General features: G+C 43.7%; 1 protein-coding gene and 1 long non-coding RNA gene across 2 annotated transcripts in view; one reads left to right on the top strand and one right to left on the bottom strand.

The window, feature by feature from the left end:
- The window catches only part of LOC149970189 (uncharacterized), a 363175-nt gene that overhangs the window by 18466 nt on the left and 320364 nt on the right, over positions 1–24345 (top strand). The gene's annotated exons all lie outside the window — the stretch shown is intronic.
- On the bottom strand, positions 4966–9291 carry LOC110487863 (transcription factor SOX-4-like). Its single transcript, XM_021559778.3, has one exon. It carries the CDS (start codon positions 8731–8733, stop codon positions 7582–7584), a length of 1152 nt encoding a protein of 383 aa, XP_021415453.3. The 5' UTR covers positions 8734–9291; the 3' UTR covers positions 4966–7581.

The following is a 24345-nucleotide window of genomic DNA, read 5'->3' as shown; positions in this document are numbered from 1 at the left end:
AGATAGTCTGAGCTGCCCGTTCCTTATTAAAGATAGTCTGAGCTGCCTGTTCCTTATTAAAGATAGTCTGAGCTGCCTGTTCCTTATTAAATACAGTCTGAGCTGCCTGTTCCTTATTAAGGATAGTCTGAGCTGCCTGTTCCTTATTAAATACAGTCTGAGCTGCCTGTTCCTTATTAAGGATAGTCTGAGCTGCCTGTTCCTTATTAAATACAGTCTGAGCTGCCTGTTCCTTATTAAGGATCGTCTGAGCTGCCTGTTCCTTATTAAATACAGTCTGAGCTGCCTGTTCCTTATTAAGGATAGTCTGAGCTGCCTGTTCCTTATTAAGGATAGTCTGAGCTGCCTGTTCCTTATTAAATACAGTCTGAGCTGCCTGTTCCTTATTAAGGATAGTCTGAGCTGCCTGTTCCTTATTAAAGATAGTCTGAGCTGTCTGTTCCTTATTAAGGATAGTCTGAGCTGCCTGTTCCTTATTAAGGATAGTCTGAGCTGCCTGTTCCTTATTAAAGATATTCTGAGCTGCCTGTTCCTTATTAAATACAGTCTGAGCTGCCTGTTCCTTATTAAGGATAGTCTGAGCTGCCTGTTCCTTATTAAGGATAGTCTGAGCTACCTGTTCCTTATTAAATACAGTCTGAGCTACCTGTTCCTTATTAAATACAGTCTGAGCTGCCTGTTCCTTATTAAATACAGTCTGAGCTGCCTGTTCCTTATTAAGGATAGTCTGAGCTGCCTGTTCCTTATTAAGGATAGTCTGAGCTGCCTGTTCCTTATTAAAGATAGTCTGAGCTGCCTGTTCCTTATTAAGGATAGTCTGAGCTGCCTGTTCCTTATTAAAGATAGTCTGAGCTGCCTGTTCCTTATTAAGGATAGTCTGAGCTGCCTGTTCCTTATTAAGGATAGTCTGAGCTGCCTATTCCTTATTAAATACAGTCTGAGCTGTCTGTTCCTTATTAAGGATAGTCTGAGCTGCCTGTTCCTTATTAAGGATAGTCTGAGCTGCCTGTTCCTTACTAAATACAGTCTGAGCTGCCTGTTCCTTATTAAGGATAGTCTGAGCTGCCTGTTCCTTATTAAGGATAGTCTGAGCTGCCTGTTCCTTATTAAAGATAGTCTGAGCTGCCTGTTCCTTATTAAGGATAGTCTGAGCTGCCTGTTCCTTATTAAGGATAGTCTGAGCTGCCTATTCCTTATTAAATACAGTCTGAGCTGTCTGTTCCTTATTAAGGATAGTCTGAGCTGCCTGTTCCTTATTAAGGATAGTCTGAGCTGCCTGTTCCTTACTAAATACAGTCTGAGCTGCCTGTTCCTTATTAAGGATAGTCTGAGCTGCCTGTTCCTTATTAAGGATAGTCTGAGCTACCTGTTCCTTATTAAATACAGTCTTAACTTCCTGTTCCTTATTAAATACAGTCTGAGCTGCCTGTTCCTTATTAAATACAGTCTGAGCTGCCTGTTCCTTATTAAGGATAGTCTGAGCTGCCTGTTCCTTATTAAGGATAGTCTGAGCTGCCTGTTCCTTACTAAATACAGTCTGAGCTGCCTGTTCCTTACTAAATACAGTCTGAGCTGCCTGTTCCTTATTAAATACAGTCTGAGCTGCCTGTTCCTTATTAAATACAGCCTGAGCTGCCTGTTCCTTACTAAATACAGTCTGAGCTGCCTGTTCCTTATTAAGGATAGTCTGAGCTGCCTGTTCCTTATTAAGGATAGTCTGAGCTGCCTGTTCCTTACTAAATACAGTCTGAGCTGTCTGTTACTTATTGAATACAATCTGTGTAATGACCCTGTAATGACCCCTTCTCTGTCATATAGTATGTCCCAAATGGCGCCCGATTCCCTGCGTAGTGCAATACTTTTGACTAGACCATAGGGATCTGGTCATAGGGATCTGGTCATAGGGATCTGGTCATAGGGATCTGATCATAGGGATCTGGTCATAGGGATTTGGTCATAGGGATCTGACCATAGGGATCTGGTCGTAGGGATCTGGTCGTAGGGATCTGGCCGTAGGGATCTGGCCGTAGGGATCTGGCCGTAGGGATCTGGCCGTAGGGATCTGGTCGTAGGGATCTGGCCGTAGGGATCTGGCCATAGGGATCTGGCCATAGGGATCTGGTCAAGAGGAATAATTAATTAATTAATTAATTAATTAATTAATTAATCCACACTAAATAGTATACCTCTTTGAGGGTCTCTCTCCTTATTCAACTGTCTCTGTCCCTAACCCTTAATGAATCCACACTAAATAGTATACCTCTGTGAGGGTCTCTCTCCTTATTCAACTGTCTCTGTCCCTAACCCTTAATGAATCCACACTAAATAGTATACCTCTGTGAGGGTCTCTCTCCTTATTCAACTGTCTCTGTCTTTCTCTGTCATTAGATTCAGGAGACAAATGAATGAATCCAGAAGGAATGAATTGAATTTAGGAGGCAGAAGGCAGTTTCTGGCACAATCCACTAGAATAGACAGAACACACACACCCGATTACAGACAGAACACACACACCCAATTACAGACAGACAGAACACACACACACAATTACAGACAAAACACACACACCCAATTACAGACAGACAGAACACACACACCCAATTACAGACAGAACACACACACCCAATTACAGACAGGCAGACAGACACACAGACAGACAGACAGACAGACAGACAGACAGACAGACAGGCAGGGAGGCAGGCAGGCAGGCTGGCAGGCAGGCAGGCAGGCAGGCAGGCAGGCAGGCAGGCAGGCAGGCAGGCAGGCAGGCAGGCAGGCAGACACAGACCCTCCGCCATCCCCTCCCCCCAATCAAGTCATGCCTAGAGGAAAGTCTGGCACCCCTCCCCCATCCCAAAGAGCAGTCTGTGCCCATCACACACACACACACACACACACACACACAGAGAGAAATGGGGTCCCCAGTGAATTGTGCGTGGCCTCCTTGGTCTTGGATACAGTGTTGCCATGGTAGCCACGTTTTCTCCACATGGAAAATCAGAGAGAAGAGAGAGAATCCACTCCTATTGATATAGGGTTAGGGAATCAGAGAGGGGAGAGAGGATCCACTCCTATTGATGTAGGGTTAGGGAATCAGAGAGGGGAGAGAGAATCCACTCCTATTGATGTAGGGTTAGGGAATCAGAGAGGGGAGAGAGGATCCACTCCTATTGATGTAGGGTTAGGGAATCAGAGAGGGGAGAGAGAATCCACTCCTATTGATGTAGGGTTAGGGAATCAGAGAGGGGAGAGAGGATCCACTCCTATTGATGTAGGGTTAGGGAATCAGAGAGGGGAGAGAGGATCCACTCCTATTGATGTAGGGTTAGGGAATCAGAGAGGGGAGAGAGGATCCACTCCTATTGATGTAGGGTTAGGGAATCAGAGAGGGGAGAGAGGATCCACTCCTATTGATGTAGCGTTAGGGAATCAGAGAGGGGAGGGAGGATCCACTCCTATTGATGTAGGGTTAGGGAATCAGAGAGGGGAGAGAGAATCCACTCCTATTGATGTAGGGTTAGGGAATCAGAGAGGGGAAAGATGATCCACTCCTATTGATGTAGGGTTAGGGAATCAGAGAGAGGATCCACTCCTATTGATGTAGCATTAGGGAATCAAAGAGGATCCACTCCTATTAATTTAAGGCGTAATACTGGATTCAGCTTAACACAGACAAGTACTGGCACAAAAACAAACCTCCTGTTCTCCTCTAAGAGTAGGAAATCATTTGTGTGTCCAGTTGTTCTTCATTTAATACTTCTAGGTTGGACTGTGATGATGTCATGGTTCCAGAGCTCAGTCGTGAATGGTTCTGGAACACCAACGGTAAAATGTTAAAGGAAGGAAGTTTGGATGTGGCTTCAAACCCAATCACCGCAATCTAAATGTCATTGACAGAACAAACAAACAAACAAACAAACAAACAAAAATGTTTGTGGTTCTAAATAAATAGTTTAGTAGCTCAAAAATGTCGTAAACCTTCATTTTGCTTGACCATGCTGTAGGTCATGTAACTTTTTTTTTACATGTAATATATTTTGTAGACTTCACAGGACAAACGTTGCTCTACGGTTTTGTAACGAAACAAAGGTGTGGTTGAATTTATTCTGCCACGGTGTCTTCTCATTGTCTCAGTCTTTAGTCCCTATATATCACAGTGTCTTCTCATTGTCTCAGTCTTTAGTCCCTATATATCACAGTGTCTTCTCATTGTCTCAGTCTTTAGTCCCTATATATCACAGTGTCTTCTCATTGTCTCATTCTTTAGTCCTATATATAACAGTGTCTTCTCATTGTCTCAGTCTTTAGTCCCTATATATCACAGTGTCTTCTCATTGTCTCAGTCTTTAGTCCTATATATAACAGTGTCTTCTCATTGTCTCAGTCTTTAGTCATATATATCACAGTGTCTTCTCATTGTCTCAGTGTTTAGTCCTATATATCACAGTGTCTTATTATTGTCTTGTCCTTTAGGCCTATATATCACAGTGTCTTATTATTGTCTTGTCCTTTAGGCCTATAGATATCACTGTGCCTATATATCACAGTGCCTATATATCACAGTGTCTATATATCACAGTGTCTATATATCACAGTGCCTATATATCACCGGGTCTATATATCACAGTGTCTATATATCACAGTGTCTTCTCATTGTCTCAGTCTTTAGTCCTATATATCACAGTGTCTTATTATTGTCTTGTCCTTTAGGCCTATATATCACAGTGTCTTATTATTGTCTTGTCCTTTAGGCCTATATATATCACTGTGCCTATATATCATAGTGTCTATATATCAGTGTCTCCATATCACAGTGTCAGGGCAGATGAATTGACAGGTTATAGAGCAAACAACACAATTATCACAACACACCGGTTGAACTAAAGTGTTTTCCCCCTGGCTTGGCTTCCCCTGTGATTGGAACCCGAACACTGTTACTGCCATCGAATCAACACAAAGAGATTCAGTTCCAGCTGATTTTATTTCCTTCTTGAAAAAACAAAAACGAACAAACGAACGAACAAACAAACAAACATTTTCTGTACAGAGGTCTGAGGCAGTCGTTGACCCGATTGGCTGGCGTTGAGTTCTATATTTAAATGAGTTATGGTATGATTGGAGGAAACATGATCATACACACAGCATATTGCACAAATGAAGAAAAAAGAAAGAAAGAACAAATAAAATGGTATGAAGATAGACATTCCTGGACCAATCATCTTTAACATCAGAATGTCGAAAGATGGCAATTTTAGTGCCTGTCGCTGACCGGTATTCATAAATCATAAACACAATCTTATCTGCCTTATAATACAGTCAATAAACATAAATATCTTCAATTGATATTATTATTATTTATTTTTTATCCTAAAACACAACAGCTATACATATACCTGAATCTGAAATACGAATGCTAATTTGCCATGCCATAATATAGGAAAACAATTTGCTAGTAAGTAAGACAACAGGTAGAAAAAAACTTACTAAATATTCTTATTATGCAATTGCACAATGATAGACAATCAAAGCACTCCCTCCATCTCCCTCCACCTCCCTCCACCTCCCCCCATCTCCCTCCACCTCCCTCCATCTCCCTCCACCTCCCTCCACCTCCCTCCATCTCCCTCCACCTCCCTCCACCTCTCTCCACCTCCCTCCACCTCCCTCCACCTCCCTCCATCTCCCCCCATCTCCCTCCACCTCCCTCCACCTCCCCCCATCTCCCTCCACCTCCCTCCACCTCCCTCCATCTCCCTCCACCTCCCTCCACCTCCCTCCACCTCCCTCCACCTCCCTCCACCTCCCTCCATCTCCCTCCACCTCCCTCCACCTCCCTCCATCTCCCTCCACCTCCCTCCACCTCCCTCCATCTCCCTCCATCTCCCTCCACCTCCCTCCACCTCCCTCCATCTCCCTCTACCTCCCTCTGACTCAAATAGGCATATAGAATATAGTGAGTGCCACATTCCACCCAGTGGTTTCAAATCAAACATATCACCATAAAAGCATACAGATGTTTTCTCTCAATCGAACAGCATCTCTATCTCTCTCTTTAACAGTTCTGATATAGCCTGTGTACCAGTCTGTTTGTGCCATCATGCCAAGGTCTTTAACATGACAGAGCAAACAGATTGGGTCCAGGTTATCCAAACCCACTGTAGAAACGCAGTCACCGGGTGGAGATGGTGCTCCAGTGGTGTGAGAGTTTGTTTACTCGGCTGGTGAAATATAGACACTGTGCCTTTAAGAAGCATGTGGCGTGATACTATCAATGCGTAAACATAGTATAGGGAGCAGATTGTGTGACAACGGACCCTCTGGCTTCGAAGATAAGGGAAACTAACCCTAAAAATCCACCGGCATCCACTCTTTAGATCTTCTACAAAAATACACGTATAGACAATGACACACTGAGTTCTCCTTTAAAAAGTGAGAGATATTAACATTCAAATAAGATACACGTCTAGCCCTCCCGCGGAGGGATACAGACAGGTGCATGGCTTACACATAAACGAGACCTATTATACGATAACAATACTTCAAAGTATAAAACAACAACAACAAAAAAATGTTCGGCTGGTATAAATACATCGATATAAAAAACGTCATCTGATATAGAATAACTACAAAGTCAGAAGCACTAGGAGTTGCGCAGGAAGGGAAATGGTCCTGAAATGTGCATTGAGAGCGTAAAAGTTTTCAGACAAAAGATTCTGAGTTTTAAGTTGTTAATTAAAAGTCCTGCCGTTGAGAGGAAAGCTGGTGATTGTGAACTGTGTTCTGTGGTTACACACACACACGCGCGCGCGCGCACACACACACACGCGCGCGCGCACACACACACACTCAGCGCTGTAATCACATTGCGATAAACATTATTATTTCAGGTTCATCACTAAAATTGAACAATAGTCCACAGGGAGCGCGTGCTTGCTGTTATCATTATTATTCTAAGTTTCAGAAAGAAAAACAAACCTGAATATTAACTCCACAAACACCATCAACACAGGGCGGGTAAATAACCAGACTGGGTCCCTTATAAAACCGTCAACCCCCTTGCAACGTCAAGCTCTCCAAAAATGTTCTTTATTCATACAGTCATCATCACCATCAGGCAGAAAAAAACGTCCTTCTGCGGCCCGGTTGAATGCTTCCGTTCAGTAAGTCCGTCTGTGTGTCACTCCTAAACAGAGGCGGGATCAAAGGGAGTAAGAAAGCATTTCTCCCGTCTCCAAATGCAAGCGAAGCACTTTATTTCCGTCAGGTCTGCGCACTAGGCAGCAATGCTCCCATGCCTGTCCCAATTCGTGTCTATGATCCCTGTCAATAAGCACAAAATGAAAAATATGATGTTCTTAATTAAGCACACACCATGCTTGAATAACCTAAACACATGTCCTTCAAATTAGGCTATTCTTTTCCGAAACCGCAGGGGAATTATTTTGTGCACGTTTCACTCCCCATTAATCTGAAAAATGTCTGAAGATTCTCACTCACGGGGTTTTAGTTTTGCGCGAGGCAGGGGGTTCTCTTTCCCTTATTTTCTCTGTGCGTTTTCTTTTCTCTCCTCCTCTCTGCCGCTCAGTAGGTGAAGACCAGGTTGGAGATGGTGGACTCCAGCCAGTCTCCAGAGATCATCTCGCTGACCTCTGGGGTGCAGTAGTCGGGGAAGTCAAAGTGAGATCCCGCCCCGCACTCCCCGAAGCTCCAGTCCAGATCCCTGTCCAGCTCCGACACACATGGCCCCATGCTGCCCAGAGACATGCTCTTAAACCCAGAGCTCGGCTGTAGCTCGAACCGCTCATCCTCCTGCTCTTCATCCGAGGAAGAAGAGAGGGAGGAGGCAGAGGAGTGAGAGGCGGACGGGGTTGGAGAGGAAGCACGTGTATACCTGAGGCGGGCCTTTGATGATGAGGATGATGAAGGGTTAGTGGCTTTGCTAGTCCCCGTCACCTGGTCATCGTACAGGCTCATCGGGTCACTGGACTCAGCCGAGCTGCTCAGGGCAGGACTGCCCGGGACTCCCACAGAGGGTGGCCCGCTGTCCAAGCTCCCTCCTCCGCCAAACATGTGTTCGCGCCTCGTTTGCTTGTCTGGTATCTGTCGAGCGCTAGTCACTGACCTGGATTTGTAGAGTGTGTGGTGATCCGCGGAAGATGCACACTCCGGCCCCTGGGTAGCCAGCTTGGCGCTCCCATGTCCCTGCTTGTGCGCTCTGCTGGCCCCCATAGATCCAGAGCTTTTTTTCAAGGAGGATTTTGAGCCCCCGCTCCTATCCGCTCCTTTCTCCCCTCTCTCTCCCCGCTCTGTCTTGGTACTGGGTGTCTTAACCTTCTTCCTCGGCCGGTACTTGTAGTCAGGGTAGTCGGCCATGTGCTTGAGCCTCAGCCGCTCTGCTTCCCGGATGAAGGGGATCTTGTCCGTGTCTTTGAGCAGCTTCCAGCGCTTGCCCAGCCTCTTGGAGATCTCGGCGTTGTGCATGTCCGGGCTCTGCTCCATGATCTTTCTCCTCTCGATCTGAGACCACACCATAAACGCGTTCATCGGTCTCTTGATGTGTCCTGTGGGGGTTTTACACCAGGCGACGTTGCCTCGGTCCCTTCCGTTGGAGGATAGCGGAGACCCGGGAGTCGGGGACGGGTCCATGTCCAAGTCCATATCCCCGGTATCGGTGGAGTCGCCGCCGGGAGAGAAGGGATCTGTGCTCTCTGCGTGGCTGATGTGCTGTACCATCGTTTCCCTTTCTTTCCTTCTCTGTCTCTCGGTTAGACAGGAATGCAAATTTTTAAAAAAGTGCTATTCAGAATTATGTCGTTATGGTGTGAAGTGCGTAAAAGTTGCCAATGTTCTATCATCAGAGTTTTGTTTCAGTCACTCAAGAAATGTATGTTTGTGTAACCACACAGACCGAATGTGTAAAAGTTGTTGCAGGTCTGCTTTCTCTTTCTTCGCAGTACTCTGTCTGATCAGTCCGTTTTGGAGCACTGTGTACTTAAGTCTCCGGTGCGCGGATATTTTCCAAAAGATGCACAAAATAACAAGTTCAAACGTCAAAGTTCTGCACTCAAACGTTCAACTTCCAGTGCGACTGAAAACTCGCCCTGTGATACCAAGAACACTTCGCTGCTGAAAACAACTCCGTAACTTTCCTATGAGATGTTTAATATCGCTGTCTGCACAGCTAGCCTGAGCAGTAAGAGAACCATGTGGAAGAATGGAAGTGTCGCACTTTTTCATAGTCCCCTTTTTCCTTATCGTTCTGCCAGTATACTGTAAACATACCGTTCAACGCCACACACTTTTATATCCCCTCCCGAGAAATAAAAGCCATTCTAAACAGCCAATCACGCGCTGTCTCTATCCTGTTTTTGGCCAAAACCACTCCCCGCCGGCGTCCATTGGCTGAATAAACCGTGTAATAATAATCGGAGTGTGCAATGAGCGTTCGTGTATCTGACCTCATTTCTGTCTGACTGTCTGAACCGCTGGTCTGAAGCGAACTGAGAGGCAGTTATTTGCAGTCGTTTCTCTGCCGCCTTTCTCAATAATAAGACCCATGCTTTACACATACACACGCATTAGTTCAATGTAATGCGGATTCTGGATTTAGGTCGTGTAATATGAATGACATAAACAAGAAAAGAAAGTAAACAATGTCAGTCGATATAATTAAATTAATTACTATTAAACCGAAGCCAGTCTTAACAGTGATGGAATATTATTAGATAATAGACATTTAAAAAAATTAACAGATATTTGTTTAAGGAACCTATTACTAAATAAATCCCATAAAAGTACCAATTAGATAAATCATAAGAGAAATATCCATATTGATTGTTGATCTAACAGCTTGGTTATTGTTTGTGAGCACATGGTCCCTACAGCATGCAATACCATCCGCGCATAGCGCAGTTGTTATTGTCTCTCTCATCTCTGCGTTCTTGCTGGTTCTGCGGCAGACAGCGGATTCTGCCCACGGGTATAGCCCCCCCAGAGTGTCTCTGTCCTGCGCAACGGAGGCCCTGACACCCCGGCGAGGCGGCAGTCAGTCCTTGTTTTTACATCGGTCGTGCGTTCCACAGAGTGATGCAGCATCGCTAGATGTCAGCGTAGAGCCAGAGAGAAAAAAAACGATTCATGTTTTCATCATAAGTGTGATACATTTGTGTTTGTGTGTGTTTTTTGTATTTTGTGTGTGTGCGCACGGCAAGCTCATACATAAATCACACATCTTAATATGAGTTCCTTGTCACCCTGTCATCATCACGATGCGTTAACTAGTTTGTTTTTCTCTCATCAAGGATATTTACACCCATCTTCTTCTTCTTTTTTTTTTGACAGTTTAAGGTCATACCGATTTAATTTAGATATTATATTTATTTAAAATTTACAATCCTAGTGTGTGAGAGTCGAAGCCGATTCCTTATGTGGTTACTCAGCAAGATACCCGAGCGGTGTGTCATCATTCATTGTCTTGTTTACTCCAAAGCTGCTCTCACCGTTCTGGCACACGCCTCTCCAGATACAGGAACTTGAATAGGCTGAGATATACCTGTATGTTTGCTCGGGCTTCTACTCTGATATCGTTGCTGTATTGATTCGTTGATCACGTAGTGAATGTACACGCATATAACCCACCATTCCCAGCAATAAGACAATATTAATACACAAGTCTTATCAAACAGAGGACCCTCTATCTCAACGCGTTTTTTTGGAAACAGCAATGACACAGAGATAGATTTTCACTTCCTGCTTATAAGAACACAAACATACTGCGCACCTGTTGCCAGTTTAAGGGTAACTGATGGGTGTTTACCGAACAGTCAAACACACCCTATTCTAACGAAGTGGTTAACACACGCGCGCACGCGCGCACACACACACACACAATACACCAGCCTAGCTATTTAACTACGAGAGTCACACCAAGACCTGCCAGGTTATTCACCAAGCTTGTACAGCATCTGGTGAAATGAACACCTGGTACAGCGCCTGGTGAAATGAACACCTGGTACAGCACCTGGTGAAATGAACACCTGGTACAGCACCTGGTGAAATGAACACCTGGTGAAATGAACACCTGGTACAGCACCTGGTGAAATGAACACCTGGTACAGCACCTGGTGAAATGAACACCTGGTACAGCACCTGGTGAAATGAACACCTGGTGAAATGAACACCTGGTGAAATGAACACCTGGTACAGCATCTGGTGAAATGAACACCTGGTACAGCACCTGGTGAAATGAACACCTGGTGAAATCAACACCTGGTGAAATGAACACCTGGTACAGCATCTGGTGAAATGAACACCTGGTACAGCACCTGGTGAAATGAACACCTGGTGAAATGAACACCTGGTGAAATGAACACCTGGTGAAACGAACACCTGGTACAGCATCTGGTGAAATGAACACCTGGTACAGCATCTGGTGAAATGAACACCTGGTACAGCATCTGGTGAAATGAACACCTGGTACAGCACCTGGTGAAATGAACACCTGGTGAAATGAACACCTGGTACAGCACCTGGTGAAATTAACACCTGGTGAAATGAACACTGGTGAAATGAACACCTGGCTTTTGAAACCTGTTTGACAAATAATATTGTCTGGTTCCCAAATAGCGTCCTATTGTCTACATGGTAAGTCATAATATAGTAGAGACAGTAGATCTCACTGGTCTGTCATAATATAGTAGAGACAGTAGATCTCACTGGTCTGTCATAATATAGTAGAGACAGTAGATCTAGCTGGTCTGTCATAATATAATAGAGACAGTAGATCTCACTGGTCTGTCATAATACAGTAGAGACAGTAGATCTCACTGGTCTGTCATAATATAGTAGAGACAGTAGATCTAGCTGGTCTGTCATAATATAGTAGAGACAGTAGATCTAGCTGGTCTGTCATAATATAGTAGAGACAGTAGATCTAGCTGGTCTGTCATAATATAGTAGAGACAGTAGATCTCACTGGTCTGTCATAATATAGTAGAGACAGTAGATCTAGCTGGTCTGTCATAATATAGTAGAGACAGTAGATCTCACTGGTCTGTCATAATATAGTAGAGACAGTAGATCTAGCTGGTCTGTCATAATATAGTAGAGACAGTAGATCTCACTGGTCTGTCATAATATAGTAGAGACAGTAGATCTCACTGGTCTGTCATAATATAGTAGAGACAGTAGATCTAGCTGGTCTGTCATAATATAGTAGAGACAGTAGATCTCACTGGTCTGTCATAATATAGTAGAGACAGAAGATCTAGCTGGTCTGTCATAATATAGTAGAGACAGTAGATCTAGCTGGTCTGTCATAATATAGTAGAGACAGTAGATCTCACTGGTCTGTCATAATATAGTAGAGACAGTAGATCTCACTGGTCTGTCATAATATAGTAGAGACAGTAGATCTCACTGGTCTGTCATAATATAGTAGAGACAGTAGATCTCGCTGGTCTGTCATAATATAGTAGAGACAGTAGATCTAGCTGGTCTGTCATAATATAGTAGAGACAGTAGATCTCACTGGTCTGTCATAATATAGTAGAGACAGTAGATCTAGCTGGTCTGTCATAATATAGTAGAGACAGTAGATCTCACTGGTCTGTCATAATATAGTAGAGACAGTAGATCTCACTGGTCTGTCATAATATAGTAGAGACAGTAGATCTAGCTGGTCTGTCATAATATAGTAGAGACAGTAGATCTCACTGGTCTGTCATAATATAGTAGAGACAGAAGATCTAGCTGGTCTGTCATAATATAGTAGAGACAGTAGATCTAGCTGGTCTGTCATAATATAGTAGAGACAGTAGATCTCACTGGTCTGTCATAATATAGTAGAGACAGTAGATCTCGCTGGTCTGTCATAATATAGTAGAGACAGTAGATCTCACTGGTCTGTCATAATATAGTAGAGACAATAGATCTCGCTGGTCTGTCATAATATAGTAGAGACAGTAGATCTAGCTGGTCTGTCATAATATAGTAGAGACAGTAGATCTCACTGGTCTGTCATAATATAGTAGAGACAGTAGATCTAGCTGGTCTGTCATAATATAGTAGAGACAGTAGATCTAGCTGGTCTGTCATAATATAGTAGAGACAGTAGATCTAGCTGGTCTGTCATATTTTAAATGAGAGTCAATCTAGCAGGTCTGTCATAATATAGTAGAGACAGTAGATCTAGCTGGTCTGTCATAATTTAAATGAGAGTCAATCTAGCAGGTCTGTCATAATATAGTAGAGACAGTAGATCTCGCTGGTCTGTCATAATATAGTAGAGACAGTAGATCTAGCTGGTCTGTCATAATATAATAGAGACAGTAGATCTAGCTGGTCTGTCATAATATAATAGAGACAGTAGATCTATCTGGTCGGTCATAATATAATAGAGACAGTAGATCTAGCTGGTCTGTCATAATATAATAGAGACAGTAGATCTAGCTGGTCTGTCATAATATAATAGAGACAGTAGATCTATCTGGTCTGTCATAATATAGTAGAGACAGTAGATCTAGCTGGTCTGTCATAATGTAATAGAGACAGTAGATCTAGCTGGTCTGTCATAATGTAATAGAGACAGTAGATCTAGCTGGTCTGTCATAATGTAATAGAGACAGTAGATCTATCTGGTCTGTCATAATATAATAAAGACAGTAAATCTAGCTGGTCTGTCATAATATAATAGAGACAGTAGATCTAGCTGGTCTGTCATAATATAATAGAGACAGTAGATCTAGCTGGTCTGTCATAATATAGTAGAGACAGTAGATCTAGCTGGTCTGTCATAATATAGTAGAGACAGTAGATCTCACTGGTCTGTCATAATATAGTAGAGACAGTAGATCTAGCTGGTCTGTCATAATATAATAGAGACAGTAGATCTAGCTGGTCTGTCATAATATAGTAGAGACAGTAGATCTAGCTGGTCTGTCATAATATAGTAGAGACAGTAGATCTAGCTGGTCTGTCATAATTTAATAGAGACAGTAGATCTAGCTGGTCTGTCATAATATAATAGAGACAGTAGATCTAGCTGGTCTGTCATAATATAGTAGAGGCAGTAGATCTAGCTGGTCTGTCATAATATAGTAGAGACAGTAGATCTAGCTGGTCTGTCATAATTTAAATGAGAGTCAATCTAGCAGGTCTGTCATAATAAAATAGAGACAGTAGATCTAGCTGGTCTGTCATAATTTAAATGAGAGTCAATCTAGCAGGTCTGTCATAATATAGTAGAGACAGTAGATCTCGCTGGTCTGTCATAATTTAAATGAGAGTCAATCTAGCAGGTCTGTCATAACATAGTAGAGACAGTAGATCTAGAAGGTCTGTCATAATTTAAATGAGAGTCAATCTAGCAGGTCTGTCATAACTTAGTAGAGACAGTAGATCTCGCTGGTCTGTCATAATTTAAATGAGAGTCAATCTAGCAGGTCTGTCATAACATAGTAGAGACAGTAGATCTCGCTGGTCTGTCATAATTTAAATGAGAGTCAATCTAGCAGGTCTGTCATAATAAAATAGAGACAGTAGATCTAGCTGGTCTGTCATAGTAAAATAGAGACAGTAGATCTAGCTGGTCTGTCATAATAAAATAGAGACAGTAGATCTAGCTGGTCTGTCATAATATAGTAGAGACAGTAGATCTCACTGGTCTGTCATAATATAGTAGAGACAGTAGATCTAGCTGGTCTGTCATAATATAGTAGAGACAGTAGATCTAGCTGGTCTGTCATAATATAGTAGAGACAGTAGATCTAGCAGGTCTGTCATAATATAGTAGAGACAGTAGATCTCGCTGGTCTGTCATAATATAATAGAGACAGTAGATCTAGCTGGTCTGTCATAATATAGTAGAGACAGTAGATCTAGCTGGTCTGTCATAATATAGTAGAGACAGTAGATCTCACTGGTCTGTCATAATATAGTAGAGACAGTAGATCTAGCTGGTCTGTCATAATATAATAGAGACAGTAGATCTAGCTGGTCTGTCATAATATAGTAGAGACAGTAGATCTAGCTGGTCTGTCATAATATAGTAGAGACAGTAGATCTAGCTGGTCTGTCATAATTTAATAGAGACAGTAGATCTAGCTGGTCTGCCATAATATAATAGAGACAGTAGATCTAGCTGGTCTGTCATAATATAGTAGAGGCAGTAGACCTAGCTGGTCTGTCATAATATAGTAGAGACAGTAGATCGAGCTGGTCTGTCATAATTTAAATGAGAGTCAATCTAGCAGGTCTGTCATAATAAAATAGAGACAGTAGATCTAGCTGGTCTGTCATAATTTAAATGAGAGTCAATCTAGCAGGTCTGTCATAATATAGTAGAGACAGTAGATCTTGCTGGTCTGTCATAATTTAAATGAGAGTCAATCTAGCAGGTCTGTCATAACATAGTAGAGACAGTAGATCTAGAAGGTCTGTCATAATTTAAATGAGAGTCAATCTAGCAGGTCTGTCATAACTTAGTAGAGACAGTAGATCTCGCTGGTCTGTCATAATTTAAATGAGAGTCAATCTAGCAGGTCTGTCATAACATAGTAGAGACAGTAGATCTCGCTGGTCTGTCATAATTTAAATGAGAGTCAATCTAGCAGGTCTGTCATAATAAAATAGAGACAGTAGATCTAGCTGGTCTGTCATAGTAAAATAGAGACAGTAGATCTAGCTGGTCTGTCATAATAAAATAGAGACAGTAGATCTAGCTGGTCTGTCATAATATAGTAGAGACAGTAGATCTCACTGGTCTGTCATAATATAGTAGAGACAGTAGATCTAGCTGGTCTGTCATAATATAGTAGAGACAGTAGATCTAGCTGGTCTGTCATAATATAGTAGAGACAGTAGACCTAGCAGGTCTGTCATAATATAGTAGAGACAGTAGATCTCGCTGGTCTGTCATAATATAGTAGAGACAGTAGATCTAGCTGGTCTGTCATAATATAGTAGAGACAGTAGATCTAGCTGGTCTGTCATAATATAGTAGAGACAGTAGATCTAGCTGGTCTGTCATAATATAGTAGAGACAGTAGATCTAGCTGGTCTGTCATAATATAGTAGACAGTAGATCTAGCAGGTCTGTCATAATATAGTAGAGACAGTAGATCTCGCTGGTCTGTCATAATATATTAGAGACAGTAGATCTCACTGGTCTGTCATAATATAGTAGAGACAGTAGATCTCACTGGTCTGTCATAATATAATAGAGACAGTAGATCTCGCTGGTCTGTCATAATTTAAATGAGAGTCAATCTAGCAGGTCTGTCATAATATAGTAGAGACAGTAGATCTCGCAGGTCTGTCATAATATAATAGAGACAGTAGATCTAGCTGTTCTGTCATATTATAATAGAGACAGTAGATCTAGCTGGTCAGTCATATTATAATAGAGACAGTAGATCTAGCTGGTCTGTCATATTATAATAGAGACAGTAGATCTAGCAGGTCTGTCATAATATAGTAGAGACTGTAGATCTCGCTGGTCTGTCATATTTTAAATGAGAGTCAATCTAGCAGGTCTGTCATAATATAGTAGAGACAGTAGATCTCACTGGTCTGTCATAATATAGTAGAGACAGTAGATCTCACTGGTCTGTCATAATATAGTAGAGACAGTAGATCTAGCTGGTCTGTCATAATATAGTAGAGACAGTAGATCTAGCTGGTCTGTCATAATATAATAGAGACAGTAGATCTCACTGGTCTGTCATAATATAATAGAGACAGTAGATCTAACTGGTCTGTCATAATATAATAGAGACAGTAGATCTAGCTGGTCTGTCATAATGTAATAGAGACAGCAGATCTCACTGGTCTGTCATAATATAGTAGACAGTAGATCTAGCTGGTCTGTCATAATGTAATAGAGACAGCAGATTTAACTGGTCTGTCATAATATAGTAGACAGTAGATCTAGCTGGTCTGTCATAATGTAATAGAGACAGCAGATCTAACTGGTCTGTCATAATATAGTAGACAGTAGATCTAGCTGGTCTGTCATAATATAGTAGAGACAGCAGATCTCGCTGGTCTGTCATAATATAGTAGAGACAGTAGATCTAGCTGGTCTGTCATAATATAATAGAGACAGTAGATCTCACTGGTCTGTCATAATATAGTAGAGACAGCAGATCTCACTGGTCTGTCATAATATAGTAGAGACAGTAGATCTAGCTGGTCTGTCATAATATAGTAGAGACAGTAGATCTAGCTGGTCTGTCATAATATAGTAGAGACAGTAGATCTAGCTGGTCTGTCATAATATAGTGCACTACTTTTGACTGGGGCTCATAGGTAGTGCAGTATGTAGGGAATAGGGTGGTATTTGGGACTGACACTTCTACCATACACTGGACTGAGTTTGTTGTTATTCTCCGTGAGTTGCCTACACAGCCAATCGGTGAACGACAGTCACTTCTATGCAGGGCTGCCTAACTGCACGATTCCCATGGACAGTTAGATAGGCAGAGTTACTCATTAAATAGGTTTCCCGTCCCTCTTAACTGCCTGGGATTGACGCGGCCAATTTGACCCAAGGTCGTACACAATGGGGCCTTTGAGTGTGTGCCTGCGTGCGTGCGTGTGTGCGTGTGTGTGTGTGTGTGTTTGTGTGTGTGTGTGTGTGTGTGTATGTGAAATGTGTGTGTGTATGTGAAATGTGTGTGTGTGTGTGTGTGTGTCTCTGTGTGTGTGTGTGAGTGTGTGCGTGTGTGTGTGTGCAATGTGTGTGTGTGCAATGTGTGTGTGTGTGTGTGTGTGTGTGTGTGTGTGTGTGTGTGTGTATTATACTCTTTAACTGAGTGAAGGGGGATCATGATGTTTCAGACTTTGCAATTCTGGAAAAACACCAACTCAGTTTTAACATGTTCATTCAAAAACGTTCTGCCTTATCAGAGACCGACTGCATGCTCTGTCTGATGTATAAAGGTGGAAGACAGGACAGTTCCCCACACGCTGTTACTGTTACCAAATGTTTAAATAAAGGATCCTTCCTTCCTTCAGAAATAAATAAATATAGGACGGAGAACATAGGAGGCAGAGGGAGATCAGAGTGAGGAAGGAGTCAGAGGGAGATCACAGAGAGGAAGGAGACAGAGGGAGATCACAGAGAGGAAGGAGTCGGAGGGAGATCAGAGATAGGAAGGGGACAGAGGGAGATCACAGAGAGGAAAGAGTCGGAGGGAGATCACAGAGAGGAAGGGGACAGAGGGAGATCAGAGAGAGGAAGGGGACAGAGAGAGATCACAGAGAGGAAGGGGACAGAGAGAGATCACAGAGAGGAAGGGGACAGAGGGAGATCACAGAGAGGAAGGAGACAGAGGGAGATCACAGAGAAGAAGGAGTCGGAGGGAGATCACAGAGAGGAAGGAGTCAGAGGGAGATCACAGAGAGGAAGGAGACAGAGGGAGATCACAGAGAGGAAGGAGAATGGAAGGGATAGATGGAGATCACAGAGAGGAAGACGGACAGAGATCAGAGAACGGAGGAGACAGAGGGAGATCACAGAGAGGAAGGAGACAGAGGGAGATCACAGAGAGGAAGGAGTCGGAGGGAGATCAGAGAGAGGAAGGGGACAGAGGGAGATCACAGAGAGGAAGGGGACAGAAGGAGATCACAGACAGGAAGGAGACAGAGGGAGATCACAGAGAGGAAGGAGTCGGAGGGAGATCACAGAGAGGAAGGAGTCAGAGGGAGATCTCAGAGAGGAAGGAGTCGGAGGGAGATCACAGAGAGGAAGGAGTCAGAGGGAGATCACAGAGAGGAAGGAGTCGGAGGGAGATCAGAGAGAGGAAGGGGACAGAGGGAGATCACAGAGAGGAAGGAGAGAGGGAGATCACAGAGAGGAAGGAGTCGGAGGGAGATCACAGAGAGGAAGGGGACAGAGGGAGATCACAGAGAGGAAGGGGACAGAGGGAGATCACAGAGAGGAAGGAGACAGAGGGAGATCACAGAGAGGAAGGAGTCGGAGGGAGATCACAGAGAGGAAGGAGTCAGAGGGAGATCACAGAGAGGAAGGAGTCGGAGGGAGATCACAGAGAGGAAGGAGTCGGAGGGAGATCACAGAGAGGAAGGAGTCAGAGGGAGATCACAGAGAGGAAGGAGGCAGAGGGAGATCACAGAGAGGAAGGAGACAGAGGGAGATAACAGAGAGGAAGGAGGCAGAGGGAAATCACAGAGAGGAAGGAGACAGAGGGAGATCACAGAGAGGAAGGAGACAGAGGGAGATCACAGAGAGGAAGGATACAGATGGAGATCACAGAGAGGAAAGAGACAGAGGGAGATCACAGAGAGGAAGGAGAACGGAAGGGATAGATGGAGATCACAGAGAGGAAGACGGACAGAGATCAGAGAACGGAGGAGACAGAGGGAGATCACAGAGAGGAAGGAGACAGAGGGAGATCAGAGAGAGGAAGGAGAATGGGTGAGACAGAGGGAGATTAGAGAGACGAAGGAGAATGGAGGAGACAGAGGGAGATCAGAGATAGGAAGGAGAACGGATGAGACAGAGGGAGATCAGAGATAGGAAGGAGAACGGAGGAGACAGAGGGAGATCAGAACTGAAAAGTAATACAAGAGGAGAGATTAAAGACAGAGATAGAGAGAGATAGAGAGGGAGTGAGAGAGAGAAAGAGAGGGAGAATGAGAGATGAGAGAGGGAGGGAGGGAGCGAGAGAGAGAGTGAGAAAGAGATGTGGAGTGAAAGAGAATGCTTTTGTCTTTCTTTCCAAGGAGTGGGAGATCATTTTTTATGAAGAGAGGTTGAAATGAGATTGACATTTTTTTCGGGCAGGACAAGGTTGTTTACTGTTTGAAAGAAAGAGAGATGGAAAGTTATATTTAGAGGGCGAGAGAGAGGAGAGCGAGAGAGAAGAAAGAGAAAAGAGAGAGAGAGAGAGAGAATGAGAGAGAGGAGAGAGAGAGAGAACCTGACAAACAATGATGTATTCTTTTGCTCTCAGTAAAGTGGGTATGTTAGGTTGAGATGTATTTTCGTAAATCCTCTGTGGAATCAATTGTCGTTAGTTATCGGTCAACGCATTTTATATTATCGAAGCTCCCCAGGTGGCGAGAGAGGTCTGACAATGTCGCGCCCGATATTTCCCATAATGCCGTTCTCCTGGAGATGACGAGGTAAGTCAGATGGTTGCTGTGTCATGGCGAGACAGCCACACACACACTCTAGCTGAAACACACAGTGAGACAGAGAGAGAGAGCTGAGAATCAGTGTGCTGCTGCAGGAAACGAGAGCACACACACACACACACACACACACACACACACACACACACACACACACACACACACACACACACACGCACACGCACACGCACACACACACACACACACACGGAGGCAAAGCTGCACTCTGTTTTCGGTGGCATCGAGAAGGATTGAGAGGAAGATGAAGAGATGAGGAAGAGACGCTTCGTGGCGTAACCCACTTCTTCCCGAGATCGTTTTTGAAGGAGACGAGGAAACGGGGTCGTCAGTTTTTCAAAGACGGGGAATATTCTGTGGACAAATTTGGGAAATTAAAGAAAATGCCTAAACTTGGATGTATCCTAAAGAGCACGCGGAACAGTGGAGGAGAGGAAGGAGGAGAAGAGGAATAAAGAATTTGGCGTTAAGAGTTTAGAGTTGCGCTCCATCGCTGGCTGCAGAGGAGAAATGGAATGAAAGACGGAGAGAGAGATAGAGAGAGGGAGAAAGAGAGGGAGAGAGAGAGAGAGAGAGGGAGAGAGAGAGAGAGAGGGAGAGAGAGAGAAAGACAGGGAGAGAGAGAGAGGGAGAGAGAGAGAGAAAGAGAGGGAGAGAGAGAGAGAGAGAGAGAGAGAGAGAGGGAGAGGGAGAGGGAGGTACAGGGAGGTAGAGAGAGGGAGAGAGAGGGAGAGAGAGAAAGACAGAGAGAGACAGAGAGAGAGAGAGACAGAGGAGATAGAGAGAGAGAGGAGAGAGAGAGGGAGGTATAGGGAGGTAGAGAGAGAGAGAGAGAGAGAGAGAGAGAGAGAGGAGAGAGAGCGCGAGAGGGAGAGAGAGGGAGGTACAGGGAGGTAGAGAGAGAGAGAGAGAGGAGAGAGGAGAGAGAGGAAAGAGAGGGAGGTACAGGGAGGTAGAGAGAGAGAGAGAGAGAGAGAGACAGAGAGAGAGAGAGAGAGGGGAGAGAGAGCGAGAGAGATAGAGAGAGAGAGAGAGAGGGAGAGAGAGAGAGGGAGAGAGAGAGAGGGAGAGAGAGAGAGGGAGAGAGAGGGAGGGAGAGAGAGAGAGGGAGAGAGAGGGAGGGAGAGAGATAGTGCACTCTACATCTGACGAAAACCTCCAAAACGTCTCTCTGGGGCTTCTGGGTTGTCTGTCAAACTGCATCTTTCTTTCTCTTCTTCAATCAAATTCTCTCTTTGGCTCCACTCAGATACACTCAGAAATACATCTGGTATTTTGGGGCGTCTGGTAATCCGACTCAACCGCTCCCTCCAGGCTTTTTGAGAACACTGTATGTTGCCATAATATAACAGTTAAAATATCTTTATTCTTTTGTTTACTGTTTTATTTTATATTGTTTATTGTCTATTTCAGCTGTTTTGACAATGTAAACTTATGTTTCCCATGTCAATACATCCCTGAATGGAATTGAATTGAGAGAGAGAGACAGAAAGAGAGAGATCTACAGACCTCACTAACACATATGGCGTCACACTCTAACAAGTTAGACAAACTGTCTGCAGACTACGAACACATTAACCTCACTTCTCTACCTGTAGTCCCCTCTTCCCTAACCTTCTGTCCCTTCTCCTCTCTCTCTGTCTCTCTCTCTGTCTCTCTCTCTCTCTCTCTCTCGCCATCCTTAGCTAGCTGGTTTTTATCTTGTTATCATGGTCTGTTTCTCCCAGTGTATTAGCCAGTCTATGGCTGGCTGCTCATCTGTCTGTACTGGCTATGGAGAGATGCATGACAGGAGGGGAGGAGAGGAGGAGGGTGAGGAGAAAAGGGGAAGAGAGGAGGAGAAGAGGAGGATGAGGAGAGGAGGGGAGGAGAGGAGAGGATGAGAAGAGGAGGATGAGGAGAGGAGGGGAGGATGAGAAGAAGAAGAGGAGGAGAGGATGAGTATGGGAGAAGAAGAGGGGGAGGAGAAGAGGAGGATGAGGAGAGGAGTAAGGGAGGAGGAGAGGAGAATGGGAGGAGAGGGGGGGAGGAGAGGAGAAGAAAAGGGAGAGGAGGAGGTGCAGAATAGGTGGGGAGGAGGGGAGGAGGAGAGGAGGATAGGAGGATGGAAGGAGAGGAGGATGGGAGGAGAGGTGAAGGGTGAGGAGAGGAGGAGGGGAGGAGGAGAGGGGAGGAGAAGAGAAAAGGAGGGAGAGGAGCTGAGGAGAAGAGGTGGGGAGGAGGGGAGGAGGAGAGGATGAGGAGAGGAGGACAGAAGGAGAGAGAGGATGGGAGGAGAGGAGGAAGGTGAGGAGTGGAGGAGGAGAAGAGAGGAGGAGGAGGGTGAGGAGAGGAGAGAGAAAAAAAGAGAGGCTAGCTGGTGCAGCTGCATATGAATTAGCTGGGCTTATTCCATGTGTCTTATTCCATGTGTCTTATTCCATGTGTCGTTGCACATATAACGGGCATCATGCTGCTTGCCTAGCGAGTGCTGCCTCCACCTGATTGGGCTCTCACGGGACCTCTGCCTTGTGACCACCCTCCTAAAGTGTCTTACAAGTCAGCGTCAGCGCTAAAAACGAGCTATTCACTAACATAACTGGGGACACTTCAGACTGAGTTACACACAACCCCATGTACTACACACGTATCAAGGTGTGTGTGTTTGCTCTTATCATCCAGTGAGAGGGATGAATATAGATAGGGTGATAGAACATATAGATAGGGTGATAGAACATATAGATAGGGTGATAGAACACAGAGTTAGGGTGATAGAACATAGAGATAGGGTGATAGAACATATAGATAGGGTGATAGAACACAGAGTTAGGGTGATAGAACATAGAGATAGGGTGATAGGACATAGAGATAGGGTGATAGAACATAGAGATAGGGTGATATAACATAGAGATAGGGTGATAGAACATAGAGATAGGTTGATAGAACGTATAGATAGGGTGATATAACATATAGATAGGGTGATAGAACATAGAGATAGGGTGATAGAACATATAGATAGGGTGATAGAACATAGAGACAGGGTGATAGAACATAGAGATAGGGTGATAGAACATATAGATAGGGTGATAGAACATAGAGATAGGGTGATAGAACATATAGATAGGGTGATAGAACATAGAGACAGGGTGATAGAACATAGAGATAGGGTGATAGAACATATAGATAGGGTGATAGAACATAGAGACAGGGTGATAGAACATATAGATAGGGTGATAGAACATAGAGATAGGGTGATAGAACATATAGATAGGGTGATAGAACATATAGATAGGGTGATAGAACATAGAGATAGGGTGATAGAACATATAGATAGGGTGATAGAACATAGAGACAGGGTGATAGAACATATAGATAGGGTGATAGAACATAGAGACAGGGTGATAGAACATAGAGATAGGTTGATAGAACGTATAGATAGGGTGATAGAACATATAGATAGGGTGATAGAACATAGAGATAGGGTGGTAGAATGTTACTGTGAACCAAGAGAATCACTCTCCTCTCCCCTGGGATCAATTCCATTTCAATTCCAGTCAACTCTGAGAATAAACCAAATTCCATTTCCAAGTGTTCCTTATTGAAAAACTTGGTGAGAATTGTAATTGGAGTTTAACTTCCTGAATTGATTGGAATTTAAATGGAATTGATCCCAACCTTGATACACATTAGTCACAAGCCAACCATGGCTTTAACGTCTCTATCGGTATGCTACAGCTTGTATGTTATCGACGCAGCCACTGCTAACATAACGTGACTGAGCTCATTAATGGTACAGATTACAAACAGACATATTTATTTGATTTATTGCAGTAAGGCAATTACCTAGTTTCCCAAAGTTTAGTTTCCTAAAGTTTAGTTTCCTAAAGTGTAGTTTCCCAAAGTTTAGTTTCCTAAAGTGTAGTTTCCCAAAGTTTAGTTTCCTAAAGTGTAGTTTCCTTAGTCTAGTTTCCTAAAGTTTAGTTTCCTTAGTGTAGTTTCCTAAAGTGTAGTTTCCTTAGTGTAGTTTTATAAAGTGTAGGTTCCTTAGTGTAGTTACCAAGTGTAGTTTCCTAAAGTGTAGTTTCCTAAAGTGTAGTTTCCTAAAGTGTAGTTTCCTTAGTCTAGTTTCCTAAAGTGTAGTTTCCTAAAGTGTAGTTTCCTTAGTGTAGTTACCAAGTGTAGTTTCCTAAAGTG

The sequence above is a fragment of the Oncorhynchus mykiss genome, chromosome 30 (genome assembly GCF_057628025.1).
Source record: "Oncorhynchus mykiss isolate SJ-2025 chromosome 30, ASM5762802v1, whole genome shotgun sequence".
Classification (NCBI taxonomy): domain Eukaryota; kingdom Metazoa; phylum Chordata; class Actinopteri; order Salmoniformes; family Salmonidae; genus Oncorhynchus; species Oncorhynchus mykiss.
The sequence above is the reverse complement of the archived record's forward strand: the minus strand, read 5'-3'. Positions and strand labels throughout refer to the sequence as shown.

Excerpts from the sequence above, each read along its gene's own strand:
- LOC110487863 (XM_021559778.3), bottom strand. The coding sequence starts at position 8,733 with ATGGTACAGCACATCAGCCACGCAGAGAGCACAGATCCCTTCTCTCCC.